The 22,337-nt window shown below is 40.1% G+C and overlaps 1 protein-coding gene across 2 annotated transcripts; it reads left to right on the plus strand.

Annotated features, from left to right (window-relative positions):
• The first annotated feature begins 1,034 nt into the window (after positions 1-1,034).
• Positions 1,035-21,343, plus strand: slc17a5 (solute carrier family 17 member 5). Of its 2 annotated transcripts, XM_057848765.1 has the most exons (12): positions 1,083-1,134; positions 1,678-1,735; positions 1,836-1,975; positions 6,571-6,767; positions 14,411-14,644; positions 16,034-16,121; positions 16,187-16,273; positions 16,365-16,483; positions 18,349-18,510; positions 18,586-18,866; positions 18,937-19,027; positions 20,524-21,343. In XM_057848765.1, the coding sequence occupies exons 3-12, from the start codon at positions 1,885-1,887 to the stop codon at positions 20,662-20,664; spliced, it is 1,491 nt and encodes a 496-aa protein (XP_057704748.1). In that variant the 5' UTR covers positions 1,083-1,134; positions 1,678-1,735; positions 1,836-1,884; the 3' UTR covers positions 20,665-21,343. The 2 variants fall into 2 exon arrangements, with proteins under 2 accessions (XP_057704747.1, XP_057704748.1); XM_057848764.1 differs by having other exon boundaries at positions 1,035-1,134; positions 1,678-1,975.
• Positions 21,344-22,337: the final 994 nt, after the last annotated feature.

Consider the following 22,337-nt stretch of genomic DNA (forward strand, 5'->3'; position numbering starts at 1 on the left):
ACATTGTGATTGTAAATAGAATTTATTCATAATCTATTTACCTATTACAGTGCCCTCCATAATTATTCGCACCCCTGGTTAAGATGTGTTTTTTTAGCTTCTAAAAAATTTTTTTTTTTAAATTCAAATAATATTGGACCTTAATGGAAAAAAAGAGAAAAATCCAACCTTCAATACAAGTGCATTTATTCAGTGGGGGAAAAAATCCCACTTAAAGAAAAAATTATTTGACATCAAATAATGTGTGTCACAATGATTAGCACCCCTGGTGTTAATACTTTGTACAACCCCCTTTTGCCAACAAAACAAGGTATGGGGACTGAGATGGCCATGGGAGGAGCTTGATTTTGTGTCTGGTGAACCATTTCTGTGGTTCACCAGATTTCAGATTGCTAAACTGAAATTTTGATTGATGACACTTGAAAGTGAAATTTTAGACGGCTACCAAAGAAAATTTGCAATAGTTACCTTTTAAAACCCTTTTGTTTGCCGAGGGCAAAACGTGCAGGTGCTTGCTCGGTCAGTCCCTTGGCGTTTGGAGTCCCCGCCAAACATTGGTGACTACTGTTTCCGGGTCCTTGCTAAACTGTGGGTACAGTTTACTAATCTGTACCCACAGATTAGTAAACTGTGGCTGCAGATGACTAAAATGTACCCTCAGATTAGTCAACTGTGGGTAGTTGACTAATCTGTGGGTACAGATGACCAAAATGTACCCACAGATTAGTCAACTGTGGGTACAGTTGACTAATCTGTGGGTACAGATTACTAAACTGTACCCACAGATTAGTCAACTGTACCCACAGATCACTAAACTGTGGGTACAGATTACCTATGTTTTTTTTCTACCCTGGCAGCTCTGTAAAATACTTATATGACATGTTAAATTCTGCTGTTGATCCTGAAAATATAGGTGATTATCTCTGTGTCATGTTTTGAGTGTGTTCTCAGTTCTTCTTTCTTTATGCAGCACCTGATTGAGCCAGATTGGCAGGGTAATGCGACACACCTGTGCTTGATTAGGAAAGCGCAATATTTAAGGAAGCCTGTCACCACCTGCAAGTGTCGGACTATTACATTCTACATGCTTGCTTACCGCTGTGTGCGTCTTCTGGAGATCTCTTGCCTGTTACGGTTGTATCTTTTGTTATCTCATTGCTTGTAGTATTTTTTTATTGGACTTTGCTGTCATTTGATTCAGCTTTTTCTGGCCATTATTGCCTTCCCCTTAGTTCTCTCGCTGACTCGGTCCGTGCCCATTTTGCGTTGCGTTTTACCTCGCGTGTTTTTGCGTGCTCCCTTTGTTCTCGTTTTTGTAATAAATACTTCTAATTTCAAAGTCTGTGTTTGGATCCATATTATATGATTCCCCGTATCATAACACTCTGCATTTGGAGATTTTTGTGCATCTCGTGTAAAATCGGAGACTTTTATAGCCATTTTAAGTTGTTATACTTGTATAGAAAATAATGAATCGGCATTTAATAAGGGAATGACTTTTAATTTTTTGATGCGGCTGCTCATGGAGACTCATATATGGCTAAGGTAGGTGCCTGTTTTGGTTTTAGGTCGGTAGCAGCTTTGGTTTTGACGTTTTTTAAAATAGGCCCCGTTTCCCGTGTCGTGTCGTGTAGGTTATGAAGTCTATGGCTTGATCTAATTGCTCTTTGAAAGCAGGGGGCGCGGAAGGCGAGTACTGCAGCCCGACCGCAGCGGAACCCTCCTCGGCAAGCAGGTCGAGAGATGGGCGGGTTGCCTGGCTGAGATGAGACCAAGAAATAGGAGGGGCCTGAGAGCTCTGTCGTCTGCTTGTCTTCTATCTTGCGGATGTTTAGCTTTGTAGCTCGTCAGCGTGCCATGTCTGCAGCAAAGTGAGCGAGCGAGATGTTGTCGCGCGGCTCGGACACGGACGGCGAGGAGCAGCAGCAGCAGAAGCCTCTTCTTCACCGCGGACGTAAGGACAACATCCAGCGGGGTGAGAACCGCGGGCCGACCGGCCACTTTCCCCACCTGAAAATCGTTCTAATAATTATAAAAACACAAGACACGTTTAATAGTTTTCGTTGCAATCGACGAGTTGGCACACGTTTTGTGTGGTAATTATTTTTTGGGGTCTGCGTTTGTTGACGCAGCGCATTTTTTGCCCGTAACATATGTCAAGCGGTCACGAGAGAACTCAAGAGTGACGTGTGGTTTTGTGTCAACAGGCTGAATGCAGGCGGCTTTAAATTGTAACATTTTCAAGAATATGATTTTTTGTTTTTTACTTTTAACGCGTTATACGCCCTGTTGTGTTCACAGCGATATTTACGTCGCCAAAAATTGGTAGTCTGAACAAGTTCCGGTTCACGTCACCTAAATAAAAGTAAACGACTTTAACTTCGTAGTTTGACTATTTTCTTCTCCTAATATTACGCCAATAGTCGTTTCGTGTTGATACAAAGCTGACGTTGGTAAAAGTCTCAGCCCGTGAAAACAAACAACTTCCGGTGTTCAGCCGAAATGTGCTACACCGGCGAACCGTTCTTCAATCAAGAGGCAAATTTGACACCCAAATTACTACCGTGCGCTTTCAACGTGTTTTGTTTGGATGCATTCAGGCAGAACGTACTAAAAACACCTTAAGAAAATACTTAAATGTAGTTATATCAAATAAGGACGGTTTAAATACACTACGTGACTAATGTGGTCAGCAGATCAACACTCTGCTTTAAAGCTACCACAAGAAAACACAATGCCTAACCCTTAGATGCATAAGTGGGTCAAAAATGACCCGGTTAGGTTGTTTTCTTGAAATATCTTCGGAATGAAAAATTGTTATCAATTCATGCTCCAGTTATTCCTCAATAAACATGTTTTTGATATGATGCCATTCAAATTTTTGATTAACTTTTTATACATTTGAAGACATTGTTTTGTATTACTACCCTAAGCTTCCATAAGTGGGTCAACAATGACCCACATGCATTTTCTATGGAATCCAATGGGAATCTTTCATTCTTATCAACTTTGGCTGTAAGGAATAAATTTACCGTGGACCACACAGACTAGGTATGTAAAAAGTGACATCTCTTAAGAAGATTATTTTACACAGCAAGAGCTGATACGTGTACTGTAAGTATTATGTCCATATAGTATTTTGCGTGTGTGTCTTTCATTTCAATTCAATTTTATTTTCATAACTAGCTAGCTAACTAAGGCTAGGTACATACCGCAGGTCCTAATGCACAATTCCGATTTTTTTGTCATGTTTTTTTGGCGTACCCGTTCAGACTGCCTTTGTCCATTTGAGCCTGTTCAAGTATCACACATGCGCTCAAATTCGCAGTCCAAGATGCGCTGCGCAAACTGGCCAGCATGCGCAGGAGCATTGGAGCAGAGAGAAAACCAAGCATTGTCAGGCTTATTCTAAACCCATTAATTTTTTTAATGACTGTTGTCAAGCCCGCTCTTCCCCAAAAGCCGTGTTCAAGCTAGGCGCTAATGCACAGCTGCACCGCTACCGTAGCACCCTGTCGATCTCGCGCTTTGCTGATGTTAATTGCTGCATGAATTCCAATTCGGGCGACTTGACAGTTGGGACGCAGCCACATTCTGGAAAAATTTGGCACGGATGGGATTTTAACCACATACGAAAGTGACCTGCGTCGAATTTGAAAATGGTCCACTTTTATGAGACTTTTCCCGTTCTGTCGGGTCGAAAAAACACGAAAAAATCGGATTTGTGCTAGATTTACAGCTGAAATGGTCCTACAGATGTTTGATGATGGCGAGGCAGTGACGGGGTCGGACTCAAGTGTCAGAAATTTCTGATGATGAGGACCCAGACTATTGTCCAGGTGGCAGTTGTCCACCTGGAAATCCAACTGAACAGGATCAATCTGACTCCTAAGATTCCACTTATGTGTCCTCTGAAGAAGAAAGTGTCCAAATCATGGCCAACAGAATGAGTCGGTAGGGCACTTACTAGAGAGAATGACCTCCCACCCAGGGCAGAACACAGAGCCACAATATCATCAGAAATCGGTCCGTGCCTCCACAAGGGCTTAGCACCGCTGTCTCACCAAAAAGATGCATGGAAACTCTTCATCATTGATGATAAAATGCAAGGAAGGATGAAGTCTATTGCTGTTCTGTTGTTTTTTTCAAAATGTTAATTGAATCATAAATATATTTCAAGCATGAAATCATTCTTGAGTGGCCCTAAATATCATACTAATTAATATACAAGTGATTATTCTTCATCAAAATGGCATAAAAACACATTGGTTCTAATATGGGTCATTTGTGACCCCCTTATGGAAGAGTGTAGGGCCCAGTAACTTGTGCATCTAAGGGTTAAAAGTATGAGAGGAAAATACATGCAATACGTATTTTGAGGCAATGAAAAGGTAATTAAAAACTTAACCTAACCCTAATAAAAACAAAAAAGTGAGTACTGGCCACTTTTCACCAATGCCGTGTAGGGATGAATTGCAGAACACCTGTTCACGTAACATTAAAATAAGCAACAGAATTACTTTAATCTCGTAATTTTCAGATTTTTTTCCCCTTTAATTTTACAATACGTAACTTAATTCCTGCAATACGACCAGTGGTGGGTAGTAACGCGTTACAATTACTTGAGTACGGGTAACTTTTTGAGGAAAAATGTACTTGTTGTAGTTTTACCACACAATACATTTTACCTTCAATAGCTTTATGAAGAAGAAAAAAATACACTTACTCTGCTACTCTGGGCTACACTAGAGTCATGACATTTTTCCTCTTTATTCTACCTATTGACTTTATTTTTGCCAGAAAAGCCAACAGTGGCTGTCTCAGTTTCACCCATGAGGCCTCACAACAATAACCACGTAACTCCGTTATACCACTCCGAGGTAACAATGTCTTTTCTGCACTAGAGGGCACTCATGCTCTTTGTACAGGTGATGTTTCATAGTGTTGTTCTAATCTGAATTTGATTTTTTTTTTTTTTTTTTTTTTTTTTTTGGGTCATCATTTTGGCCTAATACAGTCATGTAATAGGTTACAGTACAGCAGTGTTGTTTTTTGGCAGCCATTTTAATTTTTGTCGTAGTTTTCGTCTTTTGGACGATAATACTTATTAGTGTTAGTCATATTTTAGTCATTTCAAAATCTGTCTAGTTTTAGTTGACGTTAACTCAATATTGTCGTCTTTAAAATTCCAAAGTTTCATTCCCAAAATAAGTAAGAAAAGGTTTCTAATGAACATTGATAGACGAGCACATATTGTAGCATCTACAAATCTATTAGGTGTTAATACACTTTCAGCTGAAAAACAGTAGGCTACATTATTTTCAATTAGTTATACCCGCCTGGACACCACGAACTGCATGTGAAAAAAGTTGTCCGAGAGTTTAGGAGGACGCTCGCCGTTCACAATAGCCTAATGCTGACGTGAATGTGAATGCTATGCTAAGTGCGGGTTACATTTAGCACTCAGCACAGACCTTCAAAGGCTAAAGTTGGGTGACACAGCCAGGCAGGCTAACGACACATAAAATGTCACACATTGTGAACATGCGACGAAAACTATGATGCATTTTCGTCTCGTTCTCGTCTTGTCAGACAAAAACTGGCATTATTGTCGTTAAGTTTTAGTCTTCCAAGATACGTTTTTAGCTCGTTATCGTCTCGTCATCGTCATGAAAAAATTGTTCATCGACAAAATATTTTCGTTGTAGTCATCGTTGACGAAAACAACACTGCAGTACAGAATAAAAATAACAGTTCAAATAGATGAAGTTGAGCTGAGGGGAAAAAAAAAAAAAAGTTATTTATTTCAAATCAGACATTCTAAGCAGTTACTCACAATGTTACTCATGACTTGAGTATTCTTTTCGATGAATACTTTTTTACTTAGTTCATTTTTGGATGACTAGTTGTGAAATATTATTTAGAAGTAACACTATTCTCTACCCACCTCTGATTAGTACTTCAATCTCGTAATTATTACAACGTATGACTCGTAGTATTGCGATTTTTAGCTCCTACTCTTTTGACTATTCTCGTAATCAATTTTTTTGAAGTCACGTGAATGACAAACCATACTATTTTATGATCCGTATTTTAATAAATAAAAAAAAAGATTAAAAGTCGTCACTTCAGGGTTTCTACAGGTATCGGCAAATCTCATTTAGTGCTTCTTCTTATGCCACTTGAAACTTATTTAGTGCCCATGCATAGGGTTGCCAACCATCCCTTGAAAAACAGAATCGTCCCATGTTCAGAAAAAAAAGTTCTCGTCCTGTATTAAGCCTTCAAGGGACACCCATTGTCCCATATTGTCATGAAACTGGAAAATAGTGTCTTATATGTACAAGAATATGCAGGGATTCTCCTGCTTTTTGACCAATGAGCTAATGGAACGATGCCAATTGGAAATCCCACTATCTGATTGGTCAAGGTACTGTATGTCGCTTGATATGATAACATTAGTGACGACTGTCTCTGAAAAGGTTCATTATTCTGATGATTGATACAAGGAGAAAAAAATGACTTTGTTGTCAACGTCCCACGGGTTTTTGCCGTTTTGTCCCCCCGCAGCTCCAGCATGCTGCTCGGCGCGCTACGGCCTGGCTCTGCTGTCGTCTTTCGGCTTCTTCGTGGTCTACTCGCTGCGGGTCAACCTGAGCGTGGCCATGGTGGACATGCTCAACACCACCCACCGACCGCAACACAACCATAGTAGCTCCGTGTGTCCCGCCCACGCTAGCCCCGCGCGGCCCAAACATAACCAGACCGTGAGTCGTTTTTGTTTTGCACTCCTATCATTGCAAATAATTTTGGACAACAGCCCCTTAATTCTGACTATATAATACAGAGGTACCTCGACTTACTGTACGAACTAGGCCTGACGATATTGGAAAAAAACTATTGCAGCGATTTTTTTTTTTTTTTGGGGGGGGGTTTGCGATATATTGCGATACTAAAAAAAATTAAAAAAAATTTTAATGACATTTTTACTAGATGACTTGAATAGCTGTTTGGAAAGACTTTGGAGGACTCATTATGACCACAGTGTACAGTATTCCATCGTTTTTCGCAGTTAATAGGGACCAGAACCCGCCGCGATAAGTGGAAAAACCGCGACGTAGCGCATACCAATTTTTTTTTTTTTTTTTTGGGTGTGCTCAATGTATTTATTCAGATCTAGCACTGGAAAGAGATACATATAAGACATGTTTTTTCTCACTTATTTTCCCCCCAAAGTATGATTTTAAAAAATGTGTATATATATACACTCACCAGCCACGTATTAGGCACACTTTATCAGATACACCATGCTAGTAATGGGTTAGACCCCCTTTTGCCTTCAGAACTGCCTCAATTCTTCGTGGCCTGTTACTAGCATGGTGTACCTAATAAAGTGGCCGGTGAGTATATATATTTACAGTATATAAATGCTTTTTAAGCACTTCAAATGTAAAAATTATGATCAGTTTTAAACATAACTGTCCCACTGAATCATTTTTAAACAAGAATAAAGTACTGTAGTAGAAAAATGCTTGGCTTTATGAAATGCTTCTGTTTACCTAACATGGCTGTGACTCTTGGAGTGACATGTAGAAATTACAAACTCCTCATCACTTCTGGCGATTATTTTATATATCTCGAACATCTCCACATTCTCCCCCCACAGACACACACATTCATTCCAGCCCGTGCTTCCTTGCAGAAACTGTTTAACAAGTTCAATGATGATTGACAGATTGCTGCCCGTGTGAAGTCGGCTTCTTTGGCCAGATCAAAGCCATCGATAACTTTTAATAAGCAAGTGCCGCAGTGACTGAGAGCTGGGAAAAGGGGAGGCTGTGCGAGCGAATGAAGCAGAACAAAGGTTTGTGGATTGGAAAAAAAAATTAAACTATCGCATGTCCATGCGATTGGACTATCGTGCATGCGCACATTGCAATTGTGATGTTTAAACGATCCTACAAACGTTAGTTTCAGGTTACGCCACGCCTAAACTGATTGGGGTGGGGGAATGCCTCTTGTTACAAGTGAAATTTCAGGTTACTTAACGCAAAAATAATGCATAGTATGGGGAGGTGGGGGCCGTGCCCCTGGGGTGGCGTCTCCGCTCGTCTGCTTGGCTGTGGCGTGTTTGGTGGGGCTCGCGCGCGGCTGGATATGATTGGGTGCACTCGGGTGGGGGGGCTCCGGTCCCTGGATTGGCGATGGGGCAGCGTAGGGTCGGTTGCCGACGGGCTTACACTCATGAGGGATTCACACGATTACTGGTTTCTAGATCACAGAACTGATTTGTCTACACTCCACCCCTCCCAATTACTTAGCTTATGGACTCCCCTACCCTTCTTTCCCTGGTCAACAGGCCCCCCACATGGTGTCAACCGGAAATACATCTAGGTGAGGATAGCACCAACATATTCATAGTTAGTGTAGGCGTTCAATTTATTTCATGTTGTTTGTGTTTCTTTTCTTCTGTTCCCCCATAACCCCTTCCCGTTTGCTGCTTTGTCATAATAAACGAGGTATGTTGAATGATCACAATGGGAGTATGTCATACTGCCAATGTGAAACATTGAAACTGTTCAGACCAACCGGACACTTAGACTTCCATTCTCCGTGTCAAAGAGCTGAACAGGACACGTTTTTAAAAAAAAAAAAAAAAAAAAAAAAAGGTAAATGATCATCTTTTTTAAAAAAAAATTATTTTACGTGATGCACAACTCTCATTTGGTTTATTGTGCAACAATCTAATTGTAACATGTATTTATCTCATGTCTTGATGCATTTTTATGCTTTTAAAAGATTGAATTTTGGGGGGCTTGGAATGGATTAGGGCATTTACATGGAAAACACATGTGTACTTACAGAATTTTCAGTTTAAGAAAATACTTCCACAACCAATTAATTTTGTAAGTAGAGGTACCGCTGTATATAGATATACTTTATTAAGAATAGATTCGATATATACAGTGCCTTGCAAAAGTATTCGGCCCCCTTGAACCTTGCAACCTTTCGCCACATTTCAGGCTTCAAAGATAAAGATATGAAATTTAATTTTTTTTTGTCAAGAATCAACAAGTGGGACACAATCGTGAAGTGGAACAACATTTATTGGATAATTTAAACTTTTTTAACAAATAAACTGAAAAGTGGGGCGTGCAATATTTTTCGGCCCCTTTACTTTCAGTGCAGCAAACTCACTCTAGAAGTTCAGTGAGGATCTCTGAATGATCCAATGCTGTCCTAAATGACCGATGATGATAAATAGAATCCACCTGTGTGTAATCAAGTCTCCGTATAAATGCACCTGCTCTGTGATAGTCTCAGGGTTCTGTTTAAAGTGCAGAGAGCATTATGAAAACCAAGGAACACACCAGGCAGGTCCGAGATACTGTTGTGGAGAAGTTTAAAGCCGGATTTGGATACAAAAAGATTTCCCAAGCTTTGAACATCTCAAGGAGCACTGTGCAAGCCATCATATTGAAATGGAAGGAGCATCAAACCACTGCAAATCTACCAAGACCCGGCCGTCCTTCCAAACTTTCTTCTCAAACAAGGAGAAAACTGATCAGAGATGCAGCCAAGAGGCCCATGATCACTCTGGATGAACTGCAGAGATCTACAGCTGAGATGGGATAGTCTGTCCATAGGACAACAATCAGTCGTACACTGCACAAATCTGGCCTTTATGGAAGAGTGGCAAGAAGAAAGCCATTTCTCAAAGATATCCATAAAAAGTCTCGTTTAAAGTTTGCCATAAGCCACCTGGGAGAAACACCAAACATGTGGAAGAAGGTGCTCTGGTCAGATGAAACCAAAATTGAACTTTTTGGCCACAATACAAAACGATATGTTTGGCGTAAAAGCAACACAGCTCATCACCCTGAACACACCATCCCCACTGTCAAACATGGTGGTGGCAGCATCATGGTTTGGGCCTGCTTTTCTTCAGCAGGGACAGGGAAGATGGTTAAAATTGACGGGAAGATGGATGCAGCCAAATACAGGAACATTCTGGAAGAAAACCTGTTGGTATCTGCACAAGACCTGAGACTGGGACGGAGATTTATCTTCCAACAGGACAATGATCCAAAACATAAAGCCAGATCTACAATGGAATGGTTCAAAATTAAACGTATCCAGGTGTTAGAATGGCCAAGTCAAAGTCCAGACCTGAATCCAATGGAGAATCTGTGGAAAGAGCTGAAGACTGCTGTTCACAAACACTCTCCGTCCAACCTCACTGAGCTCGAGCTGTTTTGCAAGGAAGAATGTCAGTCTCTCGATGTGCAAAACTGATAGAAACATACCCCAAGTGACTTGCAGCTGTAATTGGAGCAAAAAGTGGCGCTACAAAGTATTAACGCATGGGGGCCGAATAATATTGCACGCCCCACTTTTCAGTTTTTTATTTGTTAAAAAAGTTTAAATTATCCAATAAATTTTGTTCCACTTCACGATTGTGTCCCACTTGTTGTTGATTCTTGACAAAAAATTAAAATTTGTTATCTTTACGTTTGAAGCCTGAAATGTGGCGAAAGGTTGCAAGGTTCAAGGGGGCCGAATACTTTTGCAAGGCACTGTATATATTATGGAATCTGCACTCGTTCATGACGTCGTCATCCACACGTCACGCACACCCTTGTCTTACTCTTGTTTTCGGAGCGTTGTGTTTAAGACAATTTGGCTAATTTTAGTTTACAATCTTTGATTATTTTTTAAAAATGTGTCTGGCCCAGAGAGTAGTTTTTTCTGCATGATCGGAACGGGTACAGCGACTGTTGCAGGATATAGATGTTTGCTAAACATCCTCTCTCCTGTCCATACAGTGTAAAGTAGCAAGTGTACACTGATGGTGTTATGTCTTGTTGACAAAGCAAGGCAAACAATGCCTACCTGTGCGGTTTCTGTTAGCGTGCTCTTGAAAGCAGTCTTCTGTAAAATGTCTTGCACAAACATAGCAGATCTTTTTGGGAAGAAGCTGGGTTCCAAAAATAAAGTGCGACCATTTCTGACCACGTGTGCCCACAAATATAAATTTCTTTTGGAAACCCACCGGATTAAAAATTTACCATTTACCGTGAAAAATTAGGGATTTTTGTAGGATTTTTTTTTTTTTGTTTTTGCCTCAAAAAATATCATGACTGTCCTATTCCAAAAATGGCGATTTAAAAAAAAAAAAAAAAAAAAAAAAAAAAAATATTATATGCTCATTATCACATTTTTACATGATATTAACATGTTTTTACATGGTAATTGTTTTTATATATTTATCACTTTTTTACATGATAGTTATCAGGTTGTGACATAACTACCACGTTTGTACATGATACTATCATGCGTTTACATAATTAACACGTCTTTACAAGATGGTGTCCCTTGCTACCTTGCGCTTTAAACTTCGAGCCCTCATTAAAAAAAACAAAACCGTATTTTATTTAAAAAAGTTAAAATATATGCATATATACATGTACAAATCAGTTTTCTTTTATATACAGTGGTACCTCTACATACGATCACTTCGACACACGATCTTTTCGACATCCGACGTAAAATTTGAGCCGCCATTTGTTTCTACATCCGACGAGTTGCTCGAAATACGACATGACAGCACTGCAAACGAACGCACGGTGGATTTTCTTGTGTGAGAAATCAACAGTTTTCAAAAAAAGTTGATACAGTTGGAGAAACAAGGAAAAAAGTGATGCTTACCTTTGAAATGAAGATGCAAGTTATAGAAAAATATGAGCTTGGGGTGCGCGTCCCTGAACAATACAGCTCCATGGTCCTCTTCCAACCACCGTTCGCCACTATTTATAAGTTAAGGTGACAATTATTATTGTGGTAACATTGCCAAGGAAATCGCCAGCTTCGTCACGTTTTTATCATTTATTTAAGAACTTATCCAACACAAAACGCCCATTGTCTTAAGCAGTTGACCGCTCTCAAGAAAACGAAAGTATTATCTCTACCGCACCGACCTATCTCACTGAGACGTCACCTTCGCGGTGCGTTCAGGGACAGTAAAAAGTGTCCGCCATATTAGAATCCGATTCGTTACATTATTTACAGGAATAATTATTCTTCTTATTATTATATTATTCTGAATTATTTATTTATAACTTATTTGTTTTTCTATGTTTAATTGCCATTTGTAACAGTGCCAGCAGTATTTATTAAGAATTTAGTGTATGTTTTTAGGCTTTGGAACAAATTAATGGAATTATAATGTATTCCTATGGGAAAATCCTGCTCGACATACGACCATTTCGACTTACAAACAAGGTCCTGGAACAAATTAAATTCGTATGTAGAGGTACCACTGATATATATCTCATTAGGGCTGCAGCTATCAATGAATTTAGTAGTCGATTGATCAATGAACTCGTTAGTTCGAATAATAGAGTAATCAGATAAGGAACATAAAAAATTAAAATACCTGAGCTGAGCCTAAAACAGTATTAAAAAAATAAATGAGGATCTAAGTACAACAAAAGAACAATTGGCTAACTTACATAGCAAAAGTCAGCTTAAATACAATAAAATGCTAACTTTTTTTTTTTTTTTAAACAATGCTCTTAACAAGTGGTCCAAACACATATTCCCACAAAAAATGGATAAATATACCTATAAATTTAACTATGAATGCATTAAAAAACATGAGTTCAAACAAAAACTTTGCTTATGTTGGTCTTAACTGGGAGCAGCTGATTCAGCCATGTGAAATGAGTTATGTCATATTCACTCTTGCCACTAGAGAGCAGTGTATCCACCCAAATCAATAAAACTAAATGCAAACACTTTCAAAACCATGGCAACTTGAGGTGTGCACAATTTCCGATTCTTAGATTATTCTCGATTCGGCCGTGGAAGATTCGAGAACGATTCACAAACATCCAAATTCCAATTATTGAAATATGCCAAGTAAAGCGAAAGTACAACACACTCAGCGCGCCGCGCGGTCTTCGGCACAATGAAGAACGGAGCGAGAGTAGCTAAACATCATGCTTCTCATTACCCGGCCCCTCGGGTAATGCCAATGCTCAACTCACGGCTCTAGCTCAACTCATGCCACTAGATAAAAAACACAACATACCTGACTGCTGCCGAAAAGCTGCTACAAAGTACATCCGCATAATGTTACGGTAGATATCATTTATAATAGGACTAAATGCATTATAGATTCGATAGCGTTAGCAGCACATCTACAAAAAGCTAGATGCGAGAGTTAGTAAACGGCCGCCATCTTAAAGCAGTACACTTTCCTGCAAGGCTGTTGTAGCGAACCTTTCAAGCGAACCTAATTAACTTTTTATCTAAAATACTCCCAAATCGGTAAAATATTGACTTGAATCTATCTTTAAAATAGTTTTAAAACTTTCACATGTCGAAACTAGACAAAAGGGAAATTATGGAATAACTGGAGCAATTTTAACAACTTTAACGGTTGATTCACAACATTCAATTAATTGAATGTAGTTTAAAGCTGCTGATACAGAATGGGGACTGGAGTTTTTTATTTATTGTTATTTTTGTATATTTGTTTACTGCTATATGTTAACTTGATACTGAAATAGTAGTTTGGTTTAGCCTGAGAGTATTTTTGAACAATTTTGGAACTAATGTACAAAACATTTAAAAAAATAAATAAATAAATAAAAGGAGGGGGGTGCATCAATAATGGTTTTATAATCGAATCGGAGCCTCTGAATCGTAATCGAATCGTTAGGTGCCCAAAGATTCCCAGCTCTAATGGCAACACCACTTTACGGTAATTAAACAAATATTCGAAGCAGCTAAATTTAATTCAAATTTTTTCTGATCGAATTACGCGAGTTAATCGATTCATCATTGCAGCACTTTATCTCATATCATAATTATTACATTTGCAGTGCTTGAAAAAACATTCATAAAAATATAGTTTATTTTTTTTTAAATGATGTCTTATTGTCTTATTTGAATTTCTTTTCAATGTTGTTAAATCTGAATACAGTGACACACTCCCATTTTTTTTTAATTCATTATAACTATAAGCTCCACCGCTACTTTGTGGATTTTCGATTAGAGGGGGCGGTCCCCATTAACTGCGAAAAACGAGGACTTACTCTATCACGTTTTTACGTGATACTATTAACTGTCTACATCACTGGTGTCAAACTAATTCCATAAAGGGCCAAGAAGGTCCTAGATTTCGTTCCAACCAATGAAGAGGTCATCTTTTCACCAATTTCATCTCCTACAAATGTTGATTGATTGCAATCAGATGCTGCTTATTTCAGCAGAAAATTCATTGGTTAATCTGTTTGCGCAGTCTTGGTTGAAATGAAATCCAGGACCCTCTTGGCCCTTGGTAGAATCGGTTTGACATGCCTGTTCTACACGTTACCACATTTTTTCACATTATATAACCCAGGCTAGCGTGTACGACTGGGACTCTGAGACACAAGGCTGGATCTTGGGCTCCTTCTTCTACGGTTACATCATCACCCAGATTCCCGGAGGCTACCTGGCAGGCCGCTGGGGGCCCAAGTGGCTGATGGGATTGGGGATCCTGGGCACGGCGGTGTTCACGCTGCTCACTCCCGCGGCCGCCGACTTGGGCGCGAGCTACCTCATCGCCGTCCGGGTCCTGGAAGGTGTCGGAGAGGTACAAAAATTTCAAATACTGTACTGTAAGTCGCATTTTTTTTTTTTTTCATCGTTTGTCCAAGGGTGTGACTTATCTGTGAAATTATTAACACATTATCATATAATTAGACATGTTATTTTCACACTAACAGCAAGAGGCCGGTGTTTCAACATTGGCAGTAACTTATAAAAACAACTGAGAAGGGCTGAATTTGGAGTGACACTGATGGTTTGGTAAACTTGTCAGCAGAGGTGGGTAGAAATGCATTACATTAACTCAGTTACATTTACTTGAGTAACTTCCAAGAGTAGTTTTACAAACCCATACTTTTTACTTGATTAGATTTGTGAAGAAGAAACGTTAACACTTACTTGTCGTTACATTTTTCCTCTTTATTCTACATATTAGATTATACTGTTTTGCCAGAGACACCACCAGTGGCTCAGTTTCATCAATGAAACGTCGCAACCATAATCACATGACTCCATTATACCAATCAGACTCAAGCCTGCCATCCTACAATCACTGTTCAATCACGTGGCGTCTTTAAAGCTCCGTAAAAAATGAAGTATTTGACGTGGCGCGCTGCACTCAACTTGACTCGAAAGCGCAGATTTTAACCTGTCTCCCATTTTTTTATTTGGCACCAATTGACCAATAACAACTGGAGATATGATACTTTTAATTTTAATAATAGGTCATATGTTTTCTCCACTAGAGGGGACTCGTGCTCTTTGGACGAATGATGCATTATTTCTGTAGAATTTTTTCACTTGCCGGAATTTAGTGTTTTTTGGGGTATTTCTTTGGCCAAATGTCTAGTACAGGATGATATTAACAGTTCATATAGATAACTTTGTGCTGAGAAGAAAAATACCATTGTTTAAAAAAAAAAAAAAAAAAAAATCTAACATCATAAGCATTTATGTTATTCATTACTTTAGCATTCCATTCACCAAATACTTTTTTTTACTTGTACTTTTTTTTTTTACATTCTTTACATTTTTTGGGAAGACTAACTTGAGTAATATTATTTTGAAGTAACGCTGCTCTTACTTGAGGCAAATTTTTGGCTACTTTACCCATCTCTGCTTGTTAGCATGTTCTTCATGCTGTAGTTATCGGAATAACTCTAAATAACAATGTTACATTAACATACCTGGCACATTCTCAGTTTGTCATTTATGCGTCATGTGATGTTAGCAAGCTGTACACTTCTTCAGCCTTTTGTTCTCTTTTATGTTTTTTCCCCGCTTCATTTTTTTGCCTGGTGCGGCTTATAGTCCCAAAAATATGGTACCTAAGATCGCTTGCTTTCTGTCAAAAAGTATGAGCTCTTGAAAAATAACACAAATAGTGAAAACTTCCATTTTGTTGATTAACATGTGCGCACATGGACCTTTTTAGGGCGTGACCTTCCCCGCCATGTATAGCATGTGGGCAGCATGGGCGCCACCGCTGGAGAGGAGCCGTCTTCTCACCATCTCCTACATAGGTGAGAACAAAAAATAAAAGAATGTAGCAGCAGCAGCATTTCAATAAACCTCCATTGTATGGTAGGAGCCCAGATCGGGACGGTGGTCTCACTCCCGCTGTCGGGGGAAATATGCTTCTACCTGGACTGGACCTACGTCTTCTACTTCTTTGGTAACGGCACTGGCTCGATCATGCTCACTGATCATAGCTTGAATACGCGAAAGAGGCAAGTGTACAGAATATGCGGATTTTGTGCATCGAGGTGCGGTGGGCCTGTTGTGGTTCGTTTTGTGGACCTTCCTGGCCTTTGACAGTCCCAGCAGTCATCCCTGGATCTCACAACGGGAGAGAAGCTACATCCTGAGCTCGCTGAAGAATGAGGTGATACATCGTATTCAACACTAGAAAATTTCGGGAGAAATGGCAACGGTAGCTTTCCTGTGATGGCTGGTATATCTGCTCACTTCCTGTTGATTTTAAAGCCTCTGGTCACTTCCTATTTGTTTTGGGGCATTTCTGGTTCGCTTCCTGTTTATATTGGGTCTTTCTGCTGATATGGAGGGGATTTCAATGTCAATGGCTGTTGATTTGGGGGCACTTTGGGCTCACTTCCTGGAGATATCTGGTCACTTCCTGTCGAATTAGGGGCATTTCTGGGTGTTGATATAGGGCCACTTGAGTTAGAAATCAATAGAAGAGAAAGGAAGTTTTTGTGCTATTGAAATAAATGGCGAATAGGGCTACTGGAAATCAATGGGAAATTTTGGCCATTAAAAAGGAAAAGGTATGTTTTGGGGAAAGTATGGCCAAACTTTGTTTTTAGCGAAAACTGAATCCAACATTTGTGCCCCTTAGAGTCCTGAATTTTTAAAATATACTGTATATATATCATATGGGATTTCGACAGACATTTGTAGGAAAAGTAGCGTTTTGAAATGTCTTTTCAAAATTGTATTTATTTATTTTTTAAACGCCTTTTTGAATGGTAATTTTAGGGTGTCAAACAAAAGAGAGCTCGCATCGTGTGAGAATTCCGGTCGTTTTGTTGTGTCAATGGTGTCAGTGCGTCACAAGATTTTGGCTGGGAAAAAATGCCATTGGGGAAAAAAAAGCAACATTACTAGGGCTGCATTATTTTAGTAGTCAATTAGTCTATCGACTAGTTAGTTCGAATAATCGGTTTAGGAGCATTTAACGCATGGCAGAATGAATTTTAGGAGATGTAAAACAAAGGCTATCTAAGATGACACTTTCAAAAGAGCATTAAATGTGAACAGAAAATTCAGATGCAGAATTGCAGTTTCATTTCACATGAGCAATAAATGCATTTAAAAATGAATTAAAATACCTGCGCTTTGCTTCAAACGGTATTAAGAAAAAAATTAATCCAAGAACAATTGGCTAACTTGCATCGCAAAAGTCCGCTAGCTTAAATGCTGTACATTCAATGCTAGTTTTTTTTTTTTTTTTTTAAAAAAACAAAACAAAAAAACCCACAATACTCTTCACAAATTGTTCAATCAAATATTCCCACAAAAAAAAAACAGCTAAATATACCTATAAACTAAATTACGAATGCATTAAAAAACAAGCTGGATTCAGCAATGTAAAATAGAATAAAATACAATACAATAGGTCTTTATTGTCAACAACGAAATTAGACGTGGCACTCCAGTATAAATTATGTATGTATATGATAAATAAAATAGAAAAATATATAGAGCTACAGTGCATAATTATAGCTTACTTAGACTGAAATATGTACATGACAGAAATAGTGCAATGCTGTCCTAATTTGAGCAGCGCCATTTGTGCAAAGAATAAAATATAACTTTTAAAGAAAAAACTTGGTTTCAGTAATGTGCAGGTTCATGGTTTAGCCCAGATATAAAAAGTGTTTCTTAGGAGTTCATGAGAAATGTCTTATTCACTGTTGCCACTAGAGAGCAGTGTATCCACCCAAACCAATAACACTTTCATAACAAACGATTACAACGCCACTCTAATTAAACGAATACTCGAAGCAGCAAAATTTGATTCGAAGCTTTTTCCCAATCAAATAACTTGAGTTAAACGATTAATGGTTGCAGCACTAAATATTACAGATGGTAGTTTTTGCATTACATACAAAGCTACCATCAATTAGAACTATGGCCGTTTTTGAAAAAATCGTTGCCATCACTATCGCTTTGTTAGTCGTTTCTCGGTATTGACGTACGTCTCTTTACTGACCCGATTTGCATCAGCTGTCGCCAGAGAGGGGGCACATCCCCTGGCGATCCATCGTGACGTCCTGTCCGCTGCTGGCCATTGTGGTGGCTCACTTCTCGTACAACTGGACCTTCTACACTCTGCTCACGCTCCTGCCAACCTACATGAACGACATACTGGGCTTCAGCATACAGCAGGTAAACATTCAAGAAAAAAAACCCAGAATTTGATTTCAAAACACCTTGAAAATGCTTTTCATTTTTCCATATCAGAACGGCTTGCTGTCCGCACTTCCTTACCTGGGCTGCGCGACGTTGGCCGTGCTGTGCGGTCAGCTGGCCGACTACCTTCGGGAAAAGCGCCGCTACTCCGCCGTGGCGGTCCGAAAGTCCTTCACCCTCGTGGGGATGATCGGACCGGCTGCGTTCCTGGTGGCGGCCGGTTACACGGGTTGCAACTACACCTTGGCCTTGACTTTCCTCACCGTCTCCTCGTCGTTGGGCGGCGCGTCGGCGTCCGGCTTCAACATCAACCACCTGGACATCGCTCCCTCGTGAGTATTGTTTCGCGGCCGTTGACGTGCCGGACGTAGCTCTCACCCGCCCGCGCTCGGGTCCCGGCAGATACGCCGGAATCCTGCTGGGCATCACCAACACCTTCGCCACCATTCCTGGCATGGTGGGACCAGTCATCGCACGAAACCTCACTGTCAATGTAAGAAACTTTTGCTCGATCATTTACTTGCTAGAGGTGTTTCAAAATAAGCTATTGGAAAGTGGTTATAACGATACAATACCATTTGCCATACAAGGTAACCATGATCTCACGATATGGCGATACAACAATTATCAGAACATGGGTCAGGAAATCCTTCTAGGATATTCTACAAAACAGGAAAAAGCAAGCTATTTTCATCCTTCTGCTGTGAATTGGAACGAGTTTATCACTAGTAGACGTCCAATCCGGGATGCAACCCTCCCACTTCAAACGGATTGGACGTTCATGGCCGTCAGTGGCAGCCAATGCCAGGCAAGTTTCATGTCATTTCCTTTTCCTTCTTGGTGGGTGGGTCCCACACTTTTCCATATGGCGGAGCCTCCTCTTCGTCTGGGCCGTCTTGCGCTGCCCCGCCTCTCGCCGTTCTCCAAGCATCCTCCTTGGGCCCCTATCTGTTTTGCCGGATGGATGCCGGCGGGGCGGTGCTCCCTCCGGGTAGGGTTTCTTTTCCTGCCCCATGTGGCGGTGCCTGGGGGGTCCGTGTGGGTGGTAAATGAAGATGGAGAAAATTAACAGTATATAGCGCATTGTCTACATGGTGACCATGCCCAAAGCGCTTTACATTAGCAAACATTCACACATCAGTGGTGCTGCTGCCATGCAAGGCGCTTCCAACCTAACGGGGGCAAATTAGGGTGCCCTTCGGGCACTTCGACAGTAGATAGTCTTAGCCGGGAATCCCAACGGCTGACTCTTCGTTCCCAGGACGACTCTAGCTTCCAACTGCGCCATGGCCGCCCGTGTGGGTGTTGATGCGTCCCTTCCCTGAGAGAGGAGGTAATGGGGGCATGGATGGTCTCGGGTGCCGGAGGGGCTGAAGTTGGCCCCTTTGCCAGAGCTGCGGGGGGAGGGGGTGTGCCCCGATTGTTTAGGGGTAGTGCCAGGTCCTTGGGGTGGCCCTTGCGCAGAATTTCCACTTTTGTGCACACGTCAGAGTGTGTTCACGCATGATTGAGTGCAATTAGACAAACTTATCAGTGCCAGGATTAGTGATCGGGTAGTATAGAATAGGATGTCAACATATCCACACTTAAAGGTGATTTACAATGGGTTATCCACCTCACATTACTGAATTGTGTACGTTCCACATCACTTAATTTCTCCTCGGTTATCAGACCCCCCCCCACACACACACATGGCGTGTATTGTTTGTTATTCTCCTCTTCTGTCTGCTTCCTTCCTTTCTGTCCTACTATAACTGCCTTCCTGTTTGCCTCTTTCTCCTAATAAATAAAACCTAATGAACAACCACAATATGAGTATATATCAAACTCCCATGTGATACATTAAAACTGCTCAGACCATAAGGAAACTCGGATTACTATTCTGTGTCTTAGCAGCTGAAAGGAACAGGTTAAAAACATTAATAAAATGCGTTTTGCTTGAAAAATTTTGACTGAGGCAAGAGAATAACGTCACGTTTTTGGTGTTAGAACACGATGGAAGAATGGCAGACCGTGTTCTACATAGCGGCTGCCATCAACCTGTTTGGTGCCACCTTCTACACCATCTTTGGAAGAGGCAACGTGCAGCCTTGGGCCATTAACGCCAACACGTACTCGCGCGGAGACTGAGACCAAAGCGCCGTCCACGCGAGCCCCTTTCATTCAGAGTTCTGGAGATAATTGTCAAAAGACACAGGTAAAAGATGGTCTTCTCGGAAGGAGATGGTCATACTGGGATAATCATTTCTACTGCTGGGTTACTCGGGGATCCAAATGTTTGCTTGATTCGTTAAACCCTTTCACAACAGTAGACTAGATTGTTATTATTCTGGTATCATTTTTCTTTTCATTTTAATGAGACAATGTACCATTTCCTGCTTAAAAATGAACCTCATATTGTATTTTGGAGCACACGCCAAGCTGGGACACTCAGGTTTGTTTAAAAAACATTCAAAGGGATCAAGTACCTATTGTTTACTAATTATTAGTGTGTTTTTTTTTAGAAGCACACTACTGATGCAAAAGCTCGAATTGAAATATTAGAACATTTTGTCTCGATCAGTCAAGTGATTTAAAGAAAAAAAAAAAAGCCCGTTTTGCACATTTTTACAGATGTCACTTCATTTTTAGGTCTTGCTTACAATTGTGCCTTAATGAAGTTTTGGAAAGTTGCTCACACTGCAGAGTGGATTTAATGAAAAAAGAAAAAAGCTATGTGAGAATGAATTTCTTGATGTAGAAAATGTAATAACTGTAAATCAAGGCTGTGAAAATGTTGGTATGTGATAAATATATATCCTTTCCAGCAGATTGTTGCTCTTAAGTTTTCTTAACATGATCGCCGTACTTTACGGACTATAAGCCGCACCTGACTATAAGCCGCCACCCACCAAATTTGACACAAAAATGGCATTTGTTCATAGATAAGCTGCACTGGACAATAAGCCGCAGCAGTACTCACTGTATTATGGAATATTTACACCAAAAGATATTAACCGGTAACACTTCATTTGACAGTGGCATCATACGACTGTCATGAGACCAAATGAACGCCCATGAAGCTTTGAACCAATTGGCTGCAAAGCTTCATTTTGCCATCACTGCTCCTTTGGGGCAGACCGTCAACCTCTGGCCACACCTGCTGTCAAAATTGTTGTTTAACATGCCTCCTAGCATGCATTGCAGCGCTACAGATGAAAATAACAATGACAATTTGTGTTCTGTGCTAATTATTTCTTCAGTTACTGTTCCAGTTGCTTCATTAAGTTTTAGTTATGGTATTTAGTAACACTTTATTTGACAGCGGCATCATAACACTGTCATAAGACCAAATGAACCACCATGAAGCTTTGAACCAAATGGCTGCAAATGTTCTTTCCTCCTCTAAGGGAGACAGTCAACCTTTGCTGTCGTCCAACACACCTCCTAGCATGCTATGCAGCGCTATGTTAATAACAATCAAAAATACATGTTCTGGCGAATTTTTTCTTCAGTTACTGTTTCATTCATTGATACTAATGGTATTTTGTAACACTTTATATGACAGTAGTGCCATGATAATGATGACATGACACTGACATGAGTATTGATAAAGGTTTATGATGGATATCCTTTTGTGTCATCCGGCAAATGATCTCACTTTTGAATGGATGTAAAAGATTCGAGCCGGATACAAATGGGAGTTCGTGACACAATTTGCAGGATGACACTTAATGACATCTGTCATATGCATTCATTAATGCATATTAATCAACATGAGTTTATACGTACGTCCCGAACCAGAGTTTCAAAGAATTTTTTTT

Source organism: Corythoichthys intestinalis, chromosome 10 (assembly GCF_030265065.1).
Source record: "Corythoichthys intestinalis isolate RoL2023-P3 chromosome 10, ASM3026506v1, whole genome shotgun sequence".
In the NCBI taxonomy this organism is placed as follows: domain Eukaryota; kingdom Metazoa; phylum Chordata; class Actinopteri; order Syngnathiformes; family Syngnathidae; genus Corythoichthys; species Corythoichthys intestinalis.

What these genes read in the sequence shown, in the direction of transcription:
- slc17a5 (XM_057848764.1), top strand. Translation starts at nt 1,885, where the DNA reads ATGTTGTCGCGCGGCTCGGACACGGACGGCGAGGAGCAGCAGCAGCAG. An exon ending in TCCTGGAAGGTGTCGGAGAG is followed by an intron (nt 14,645 to 16,033) that starts GTACAAAAATTT and finishes GGACCTTTTTAG; the next exon opens with GGCGTGACCTTCCCCGCCAT. An exon ending in TGGGCTTCAGCATACAGCAG is followed by an intron (nt 18,511 to 18,585) that starts GTAAACATTCAA and finishes TTTCCATATCAG; the next exon opens with AACGGCTTGCTGTCCGCACT.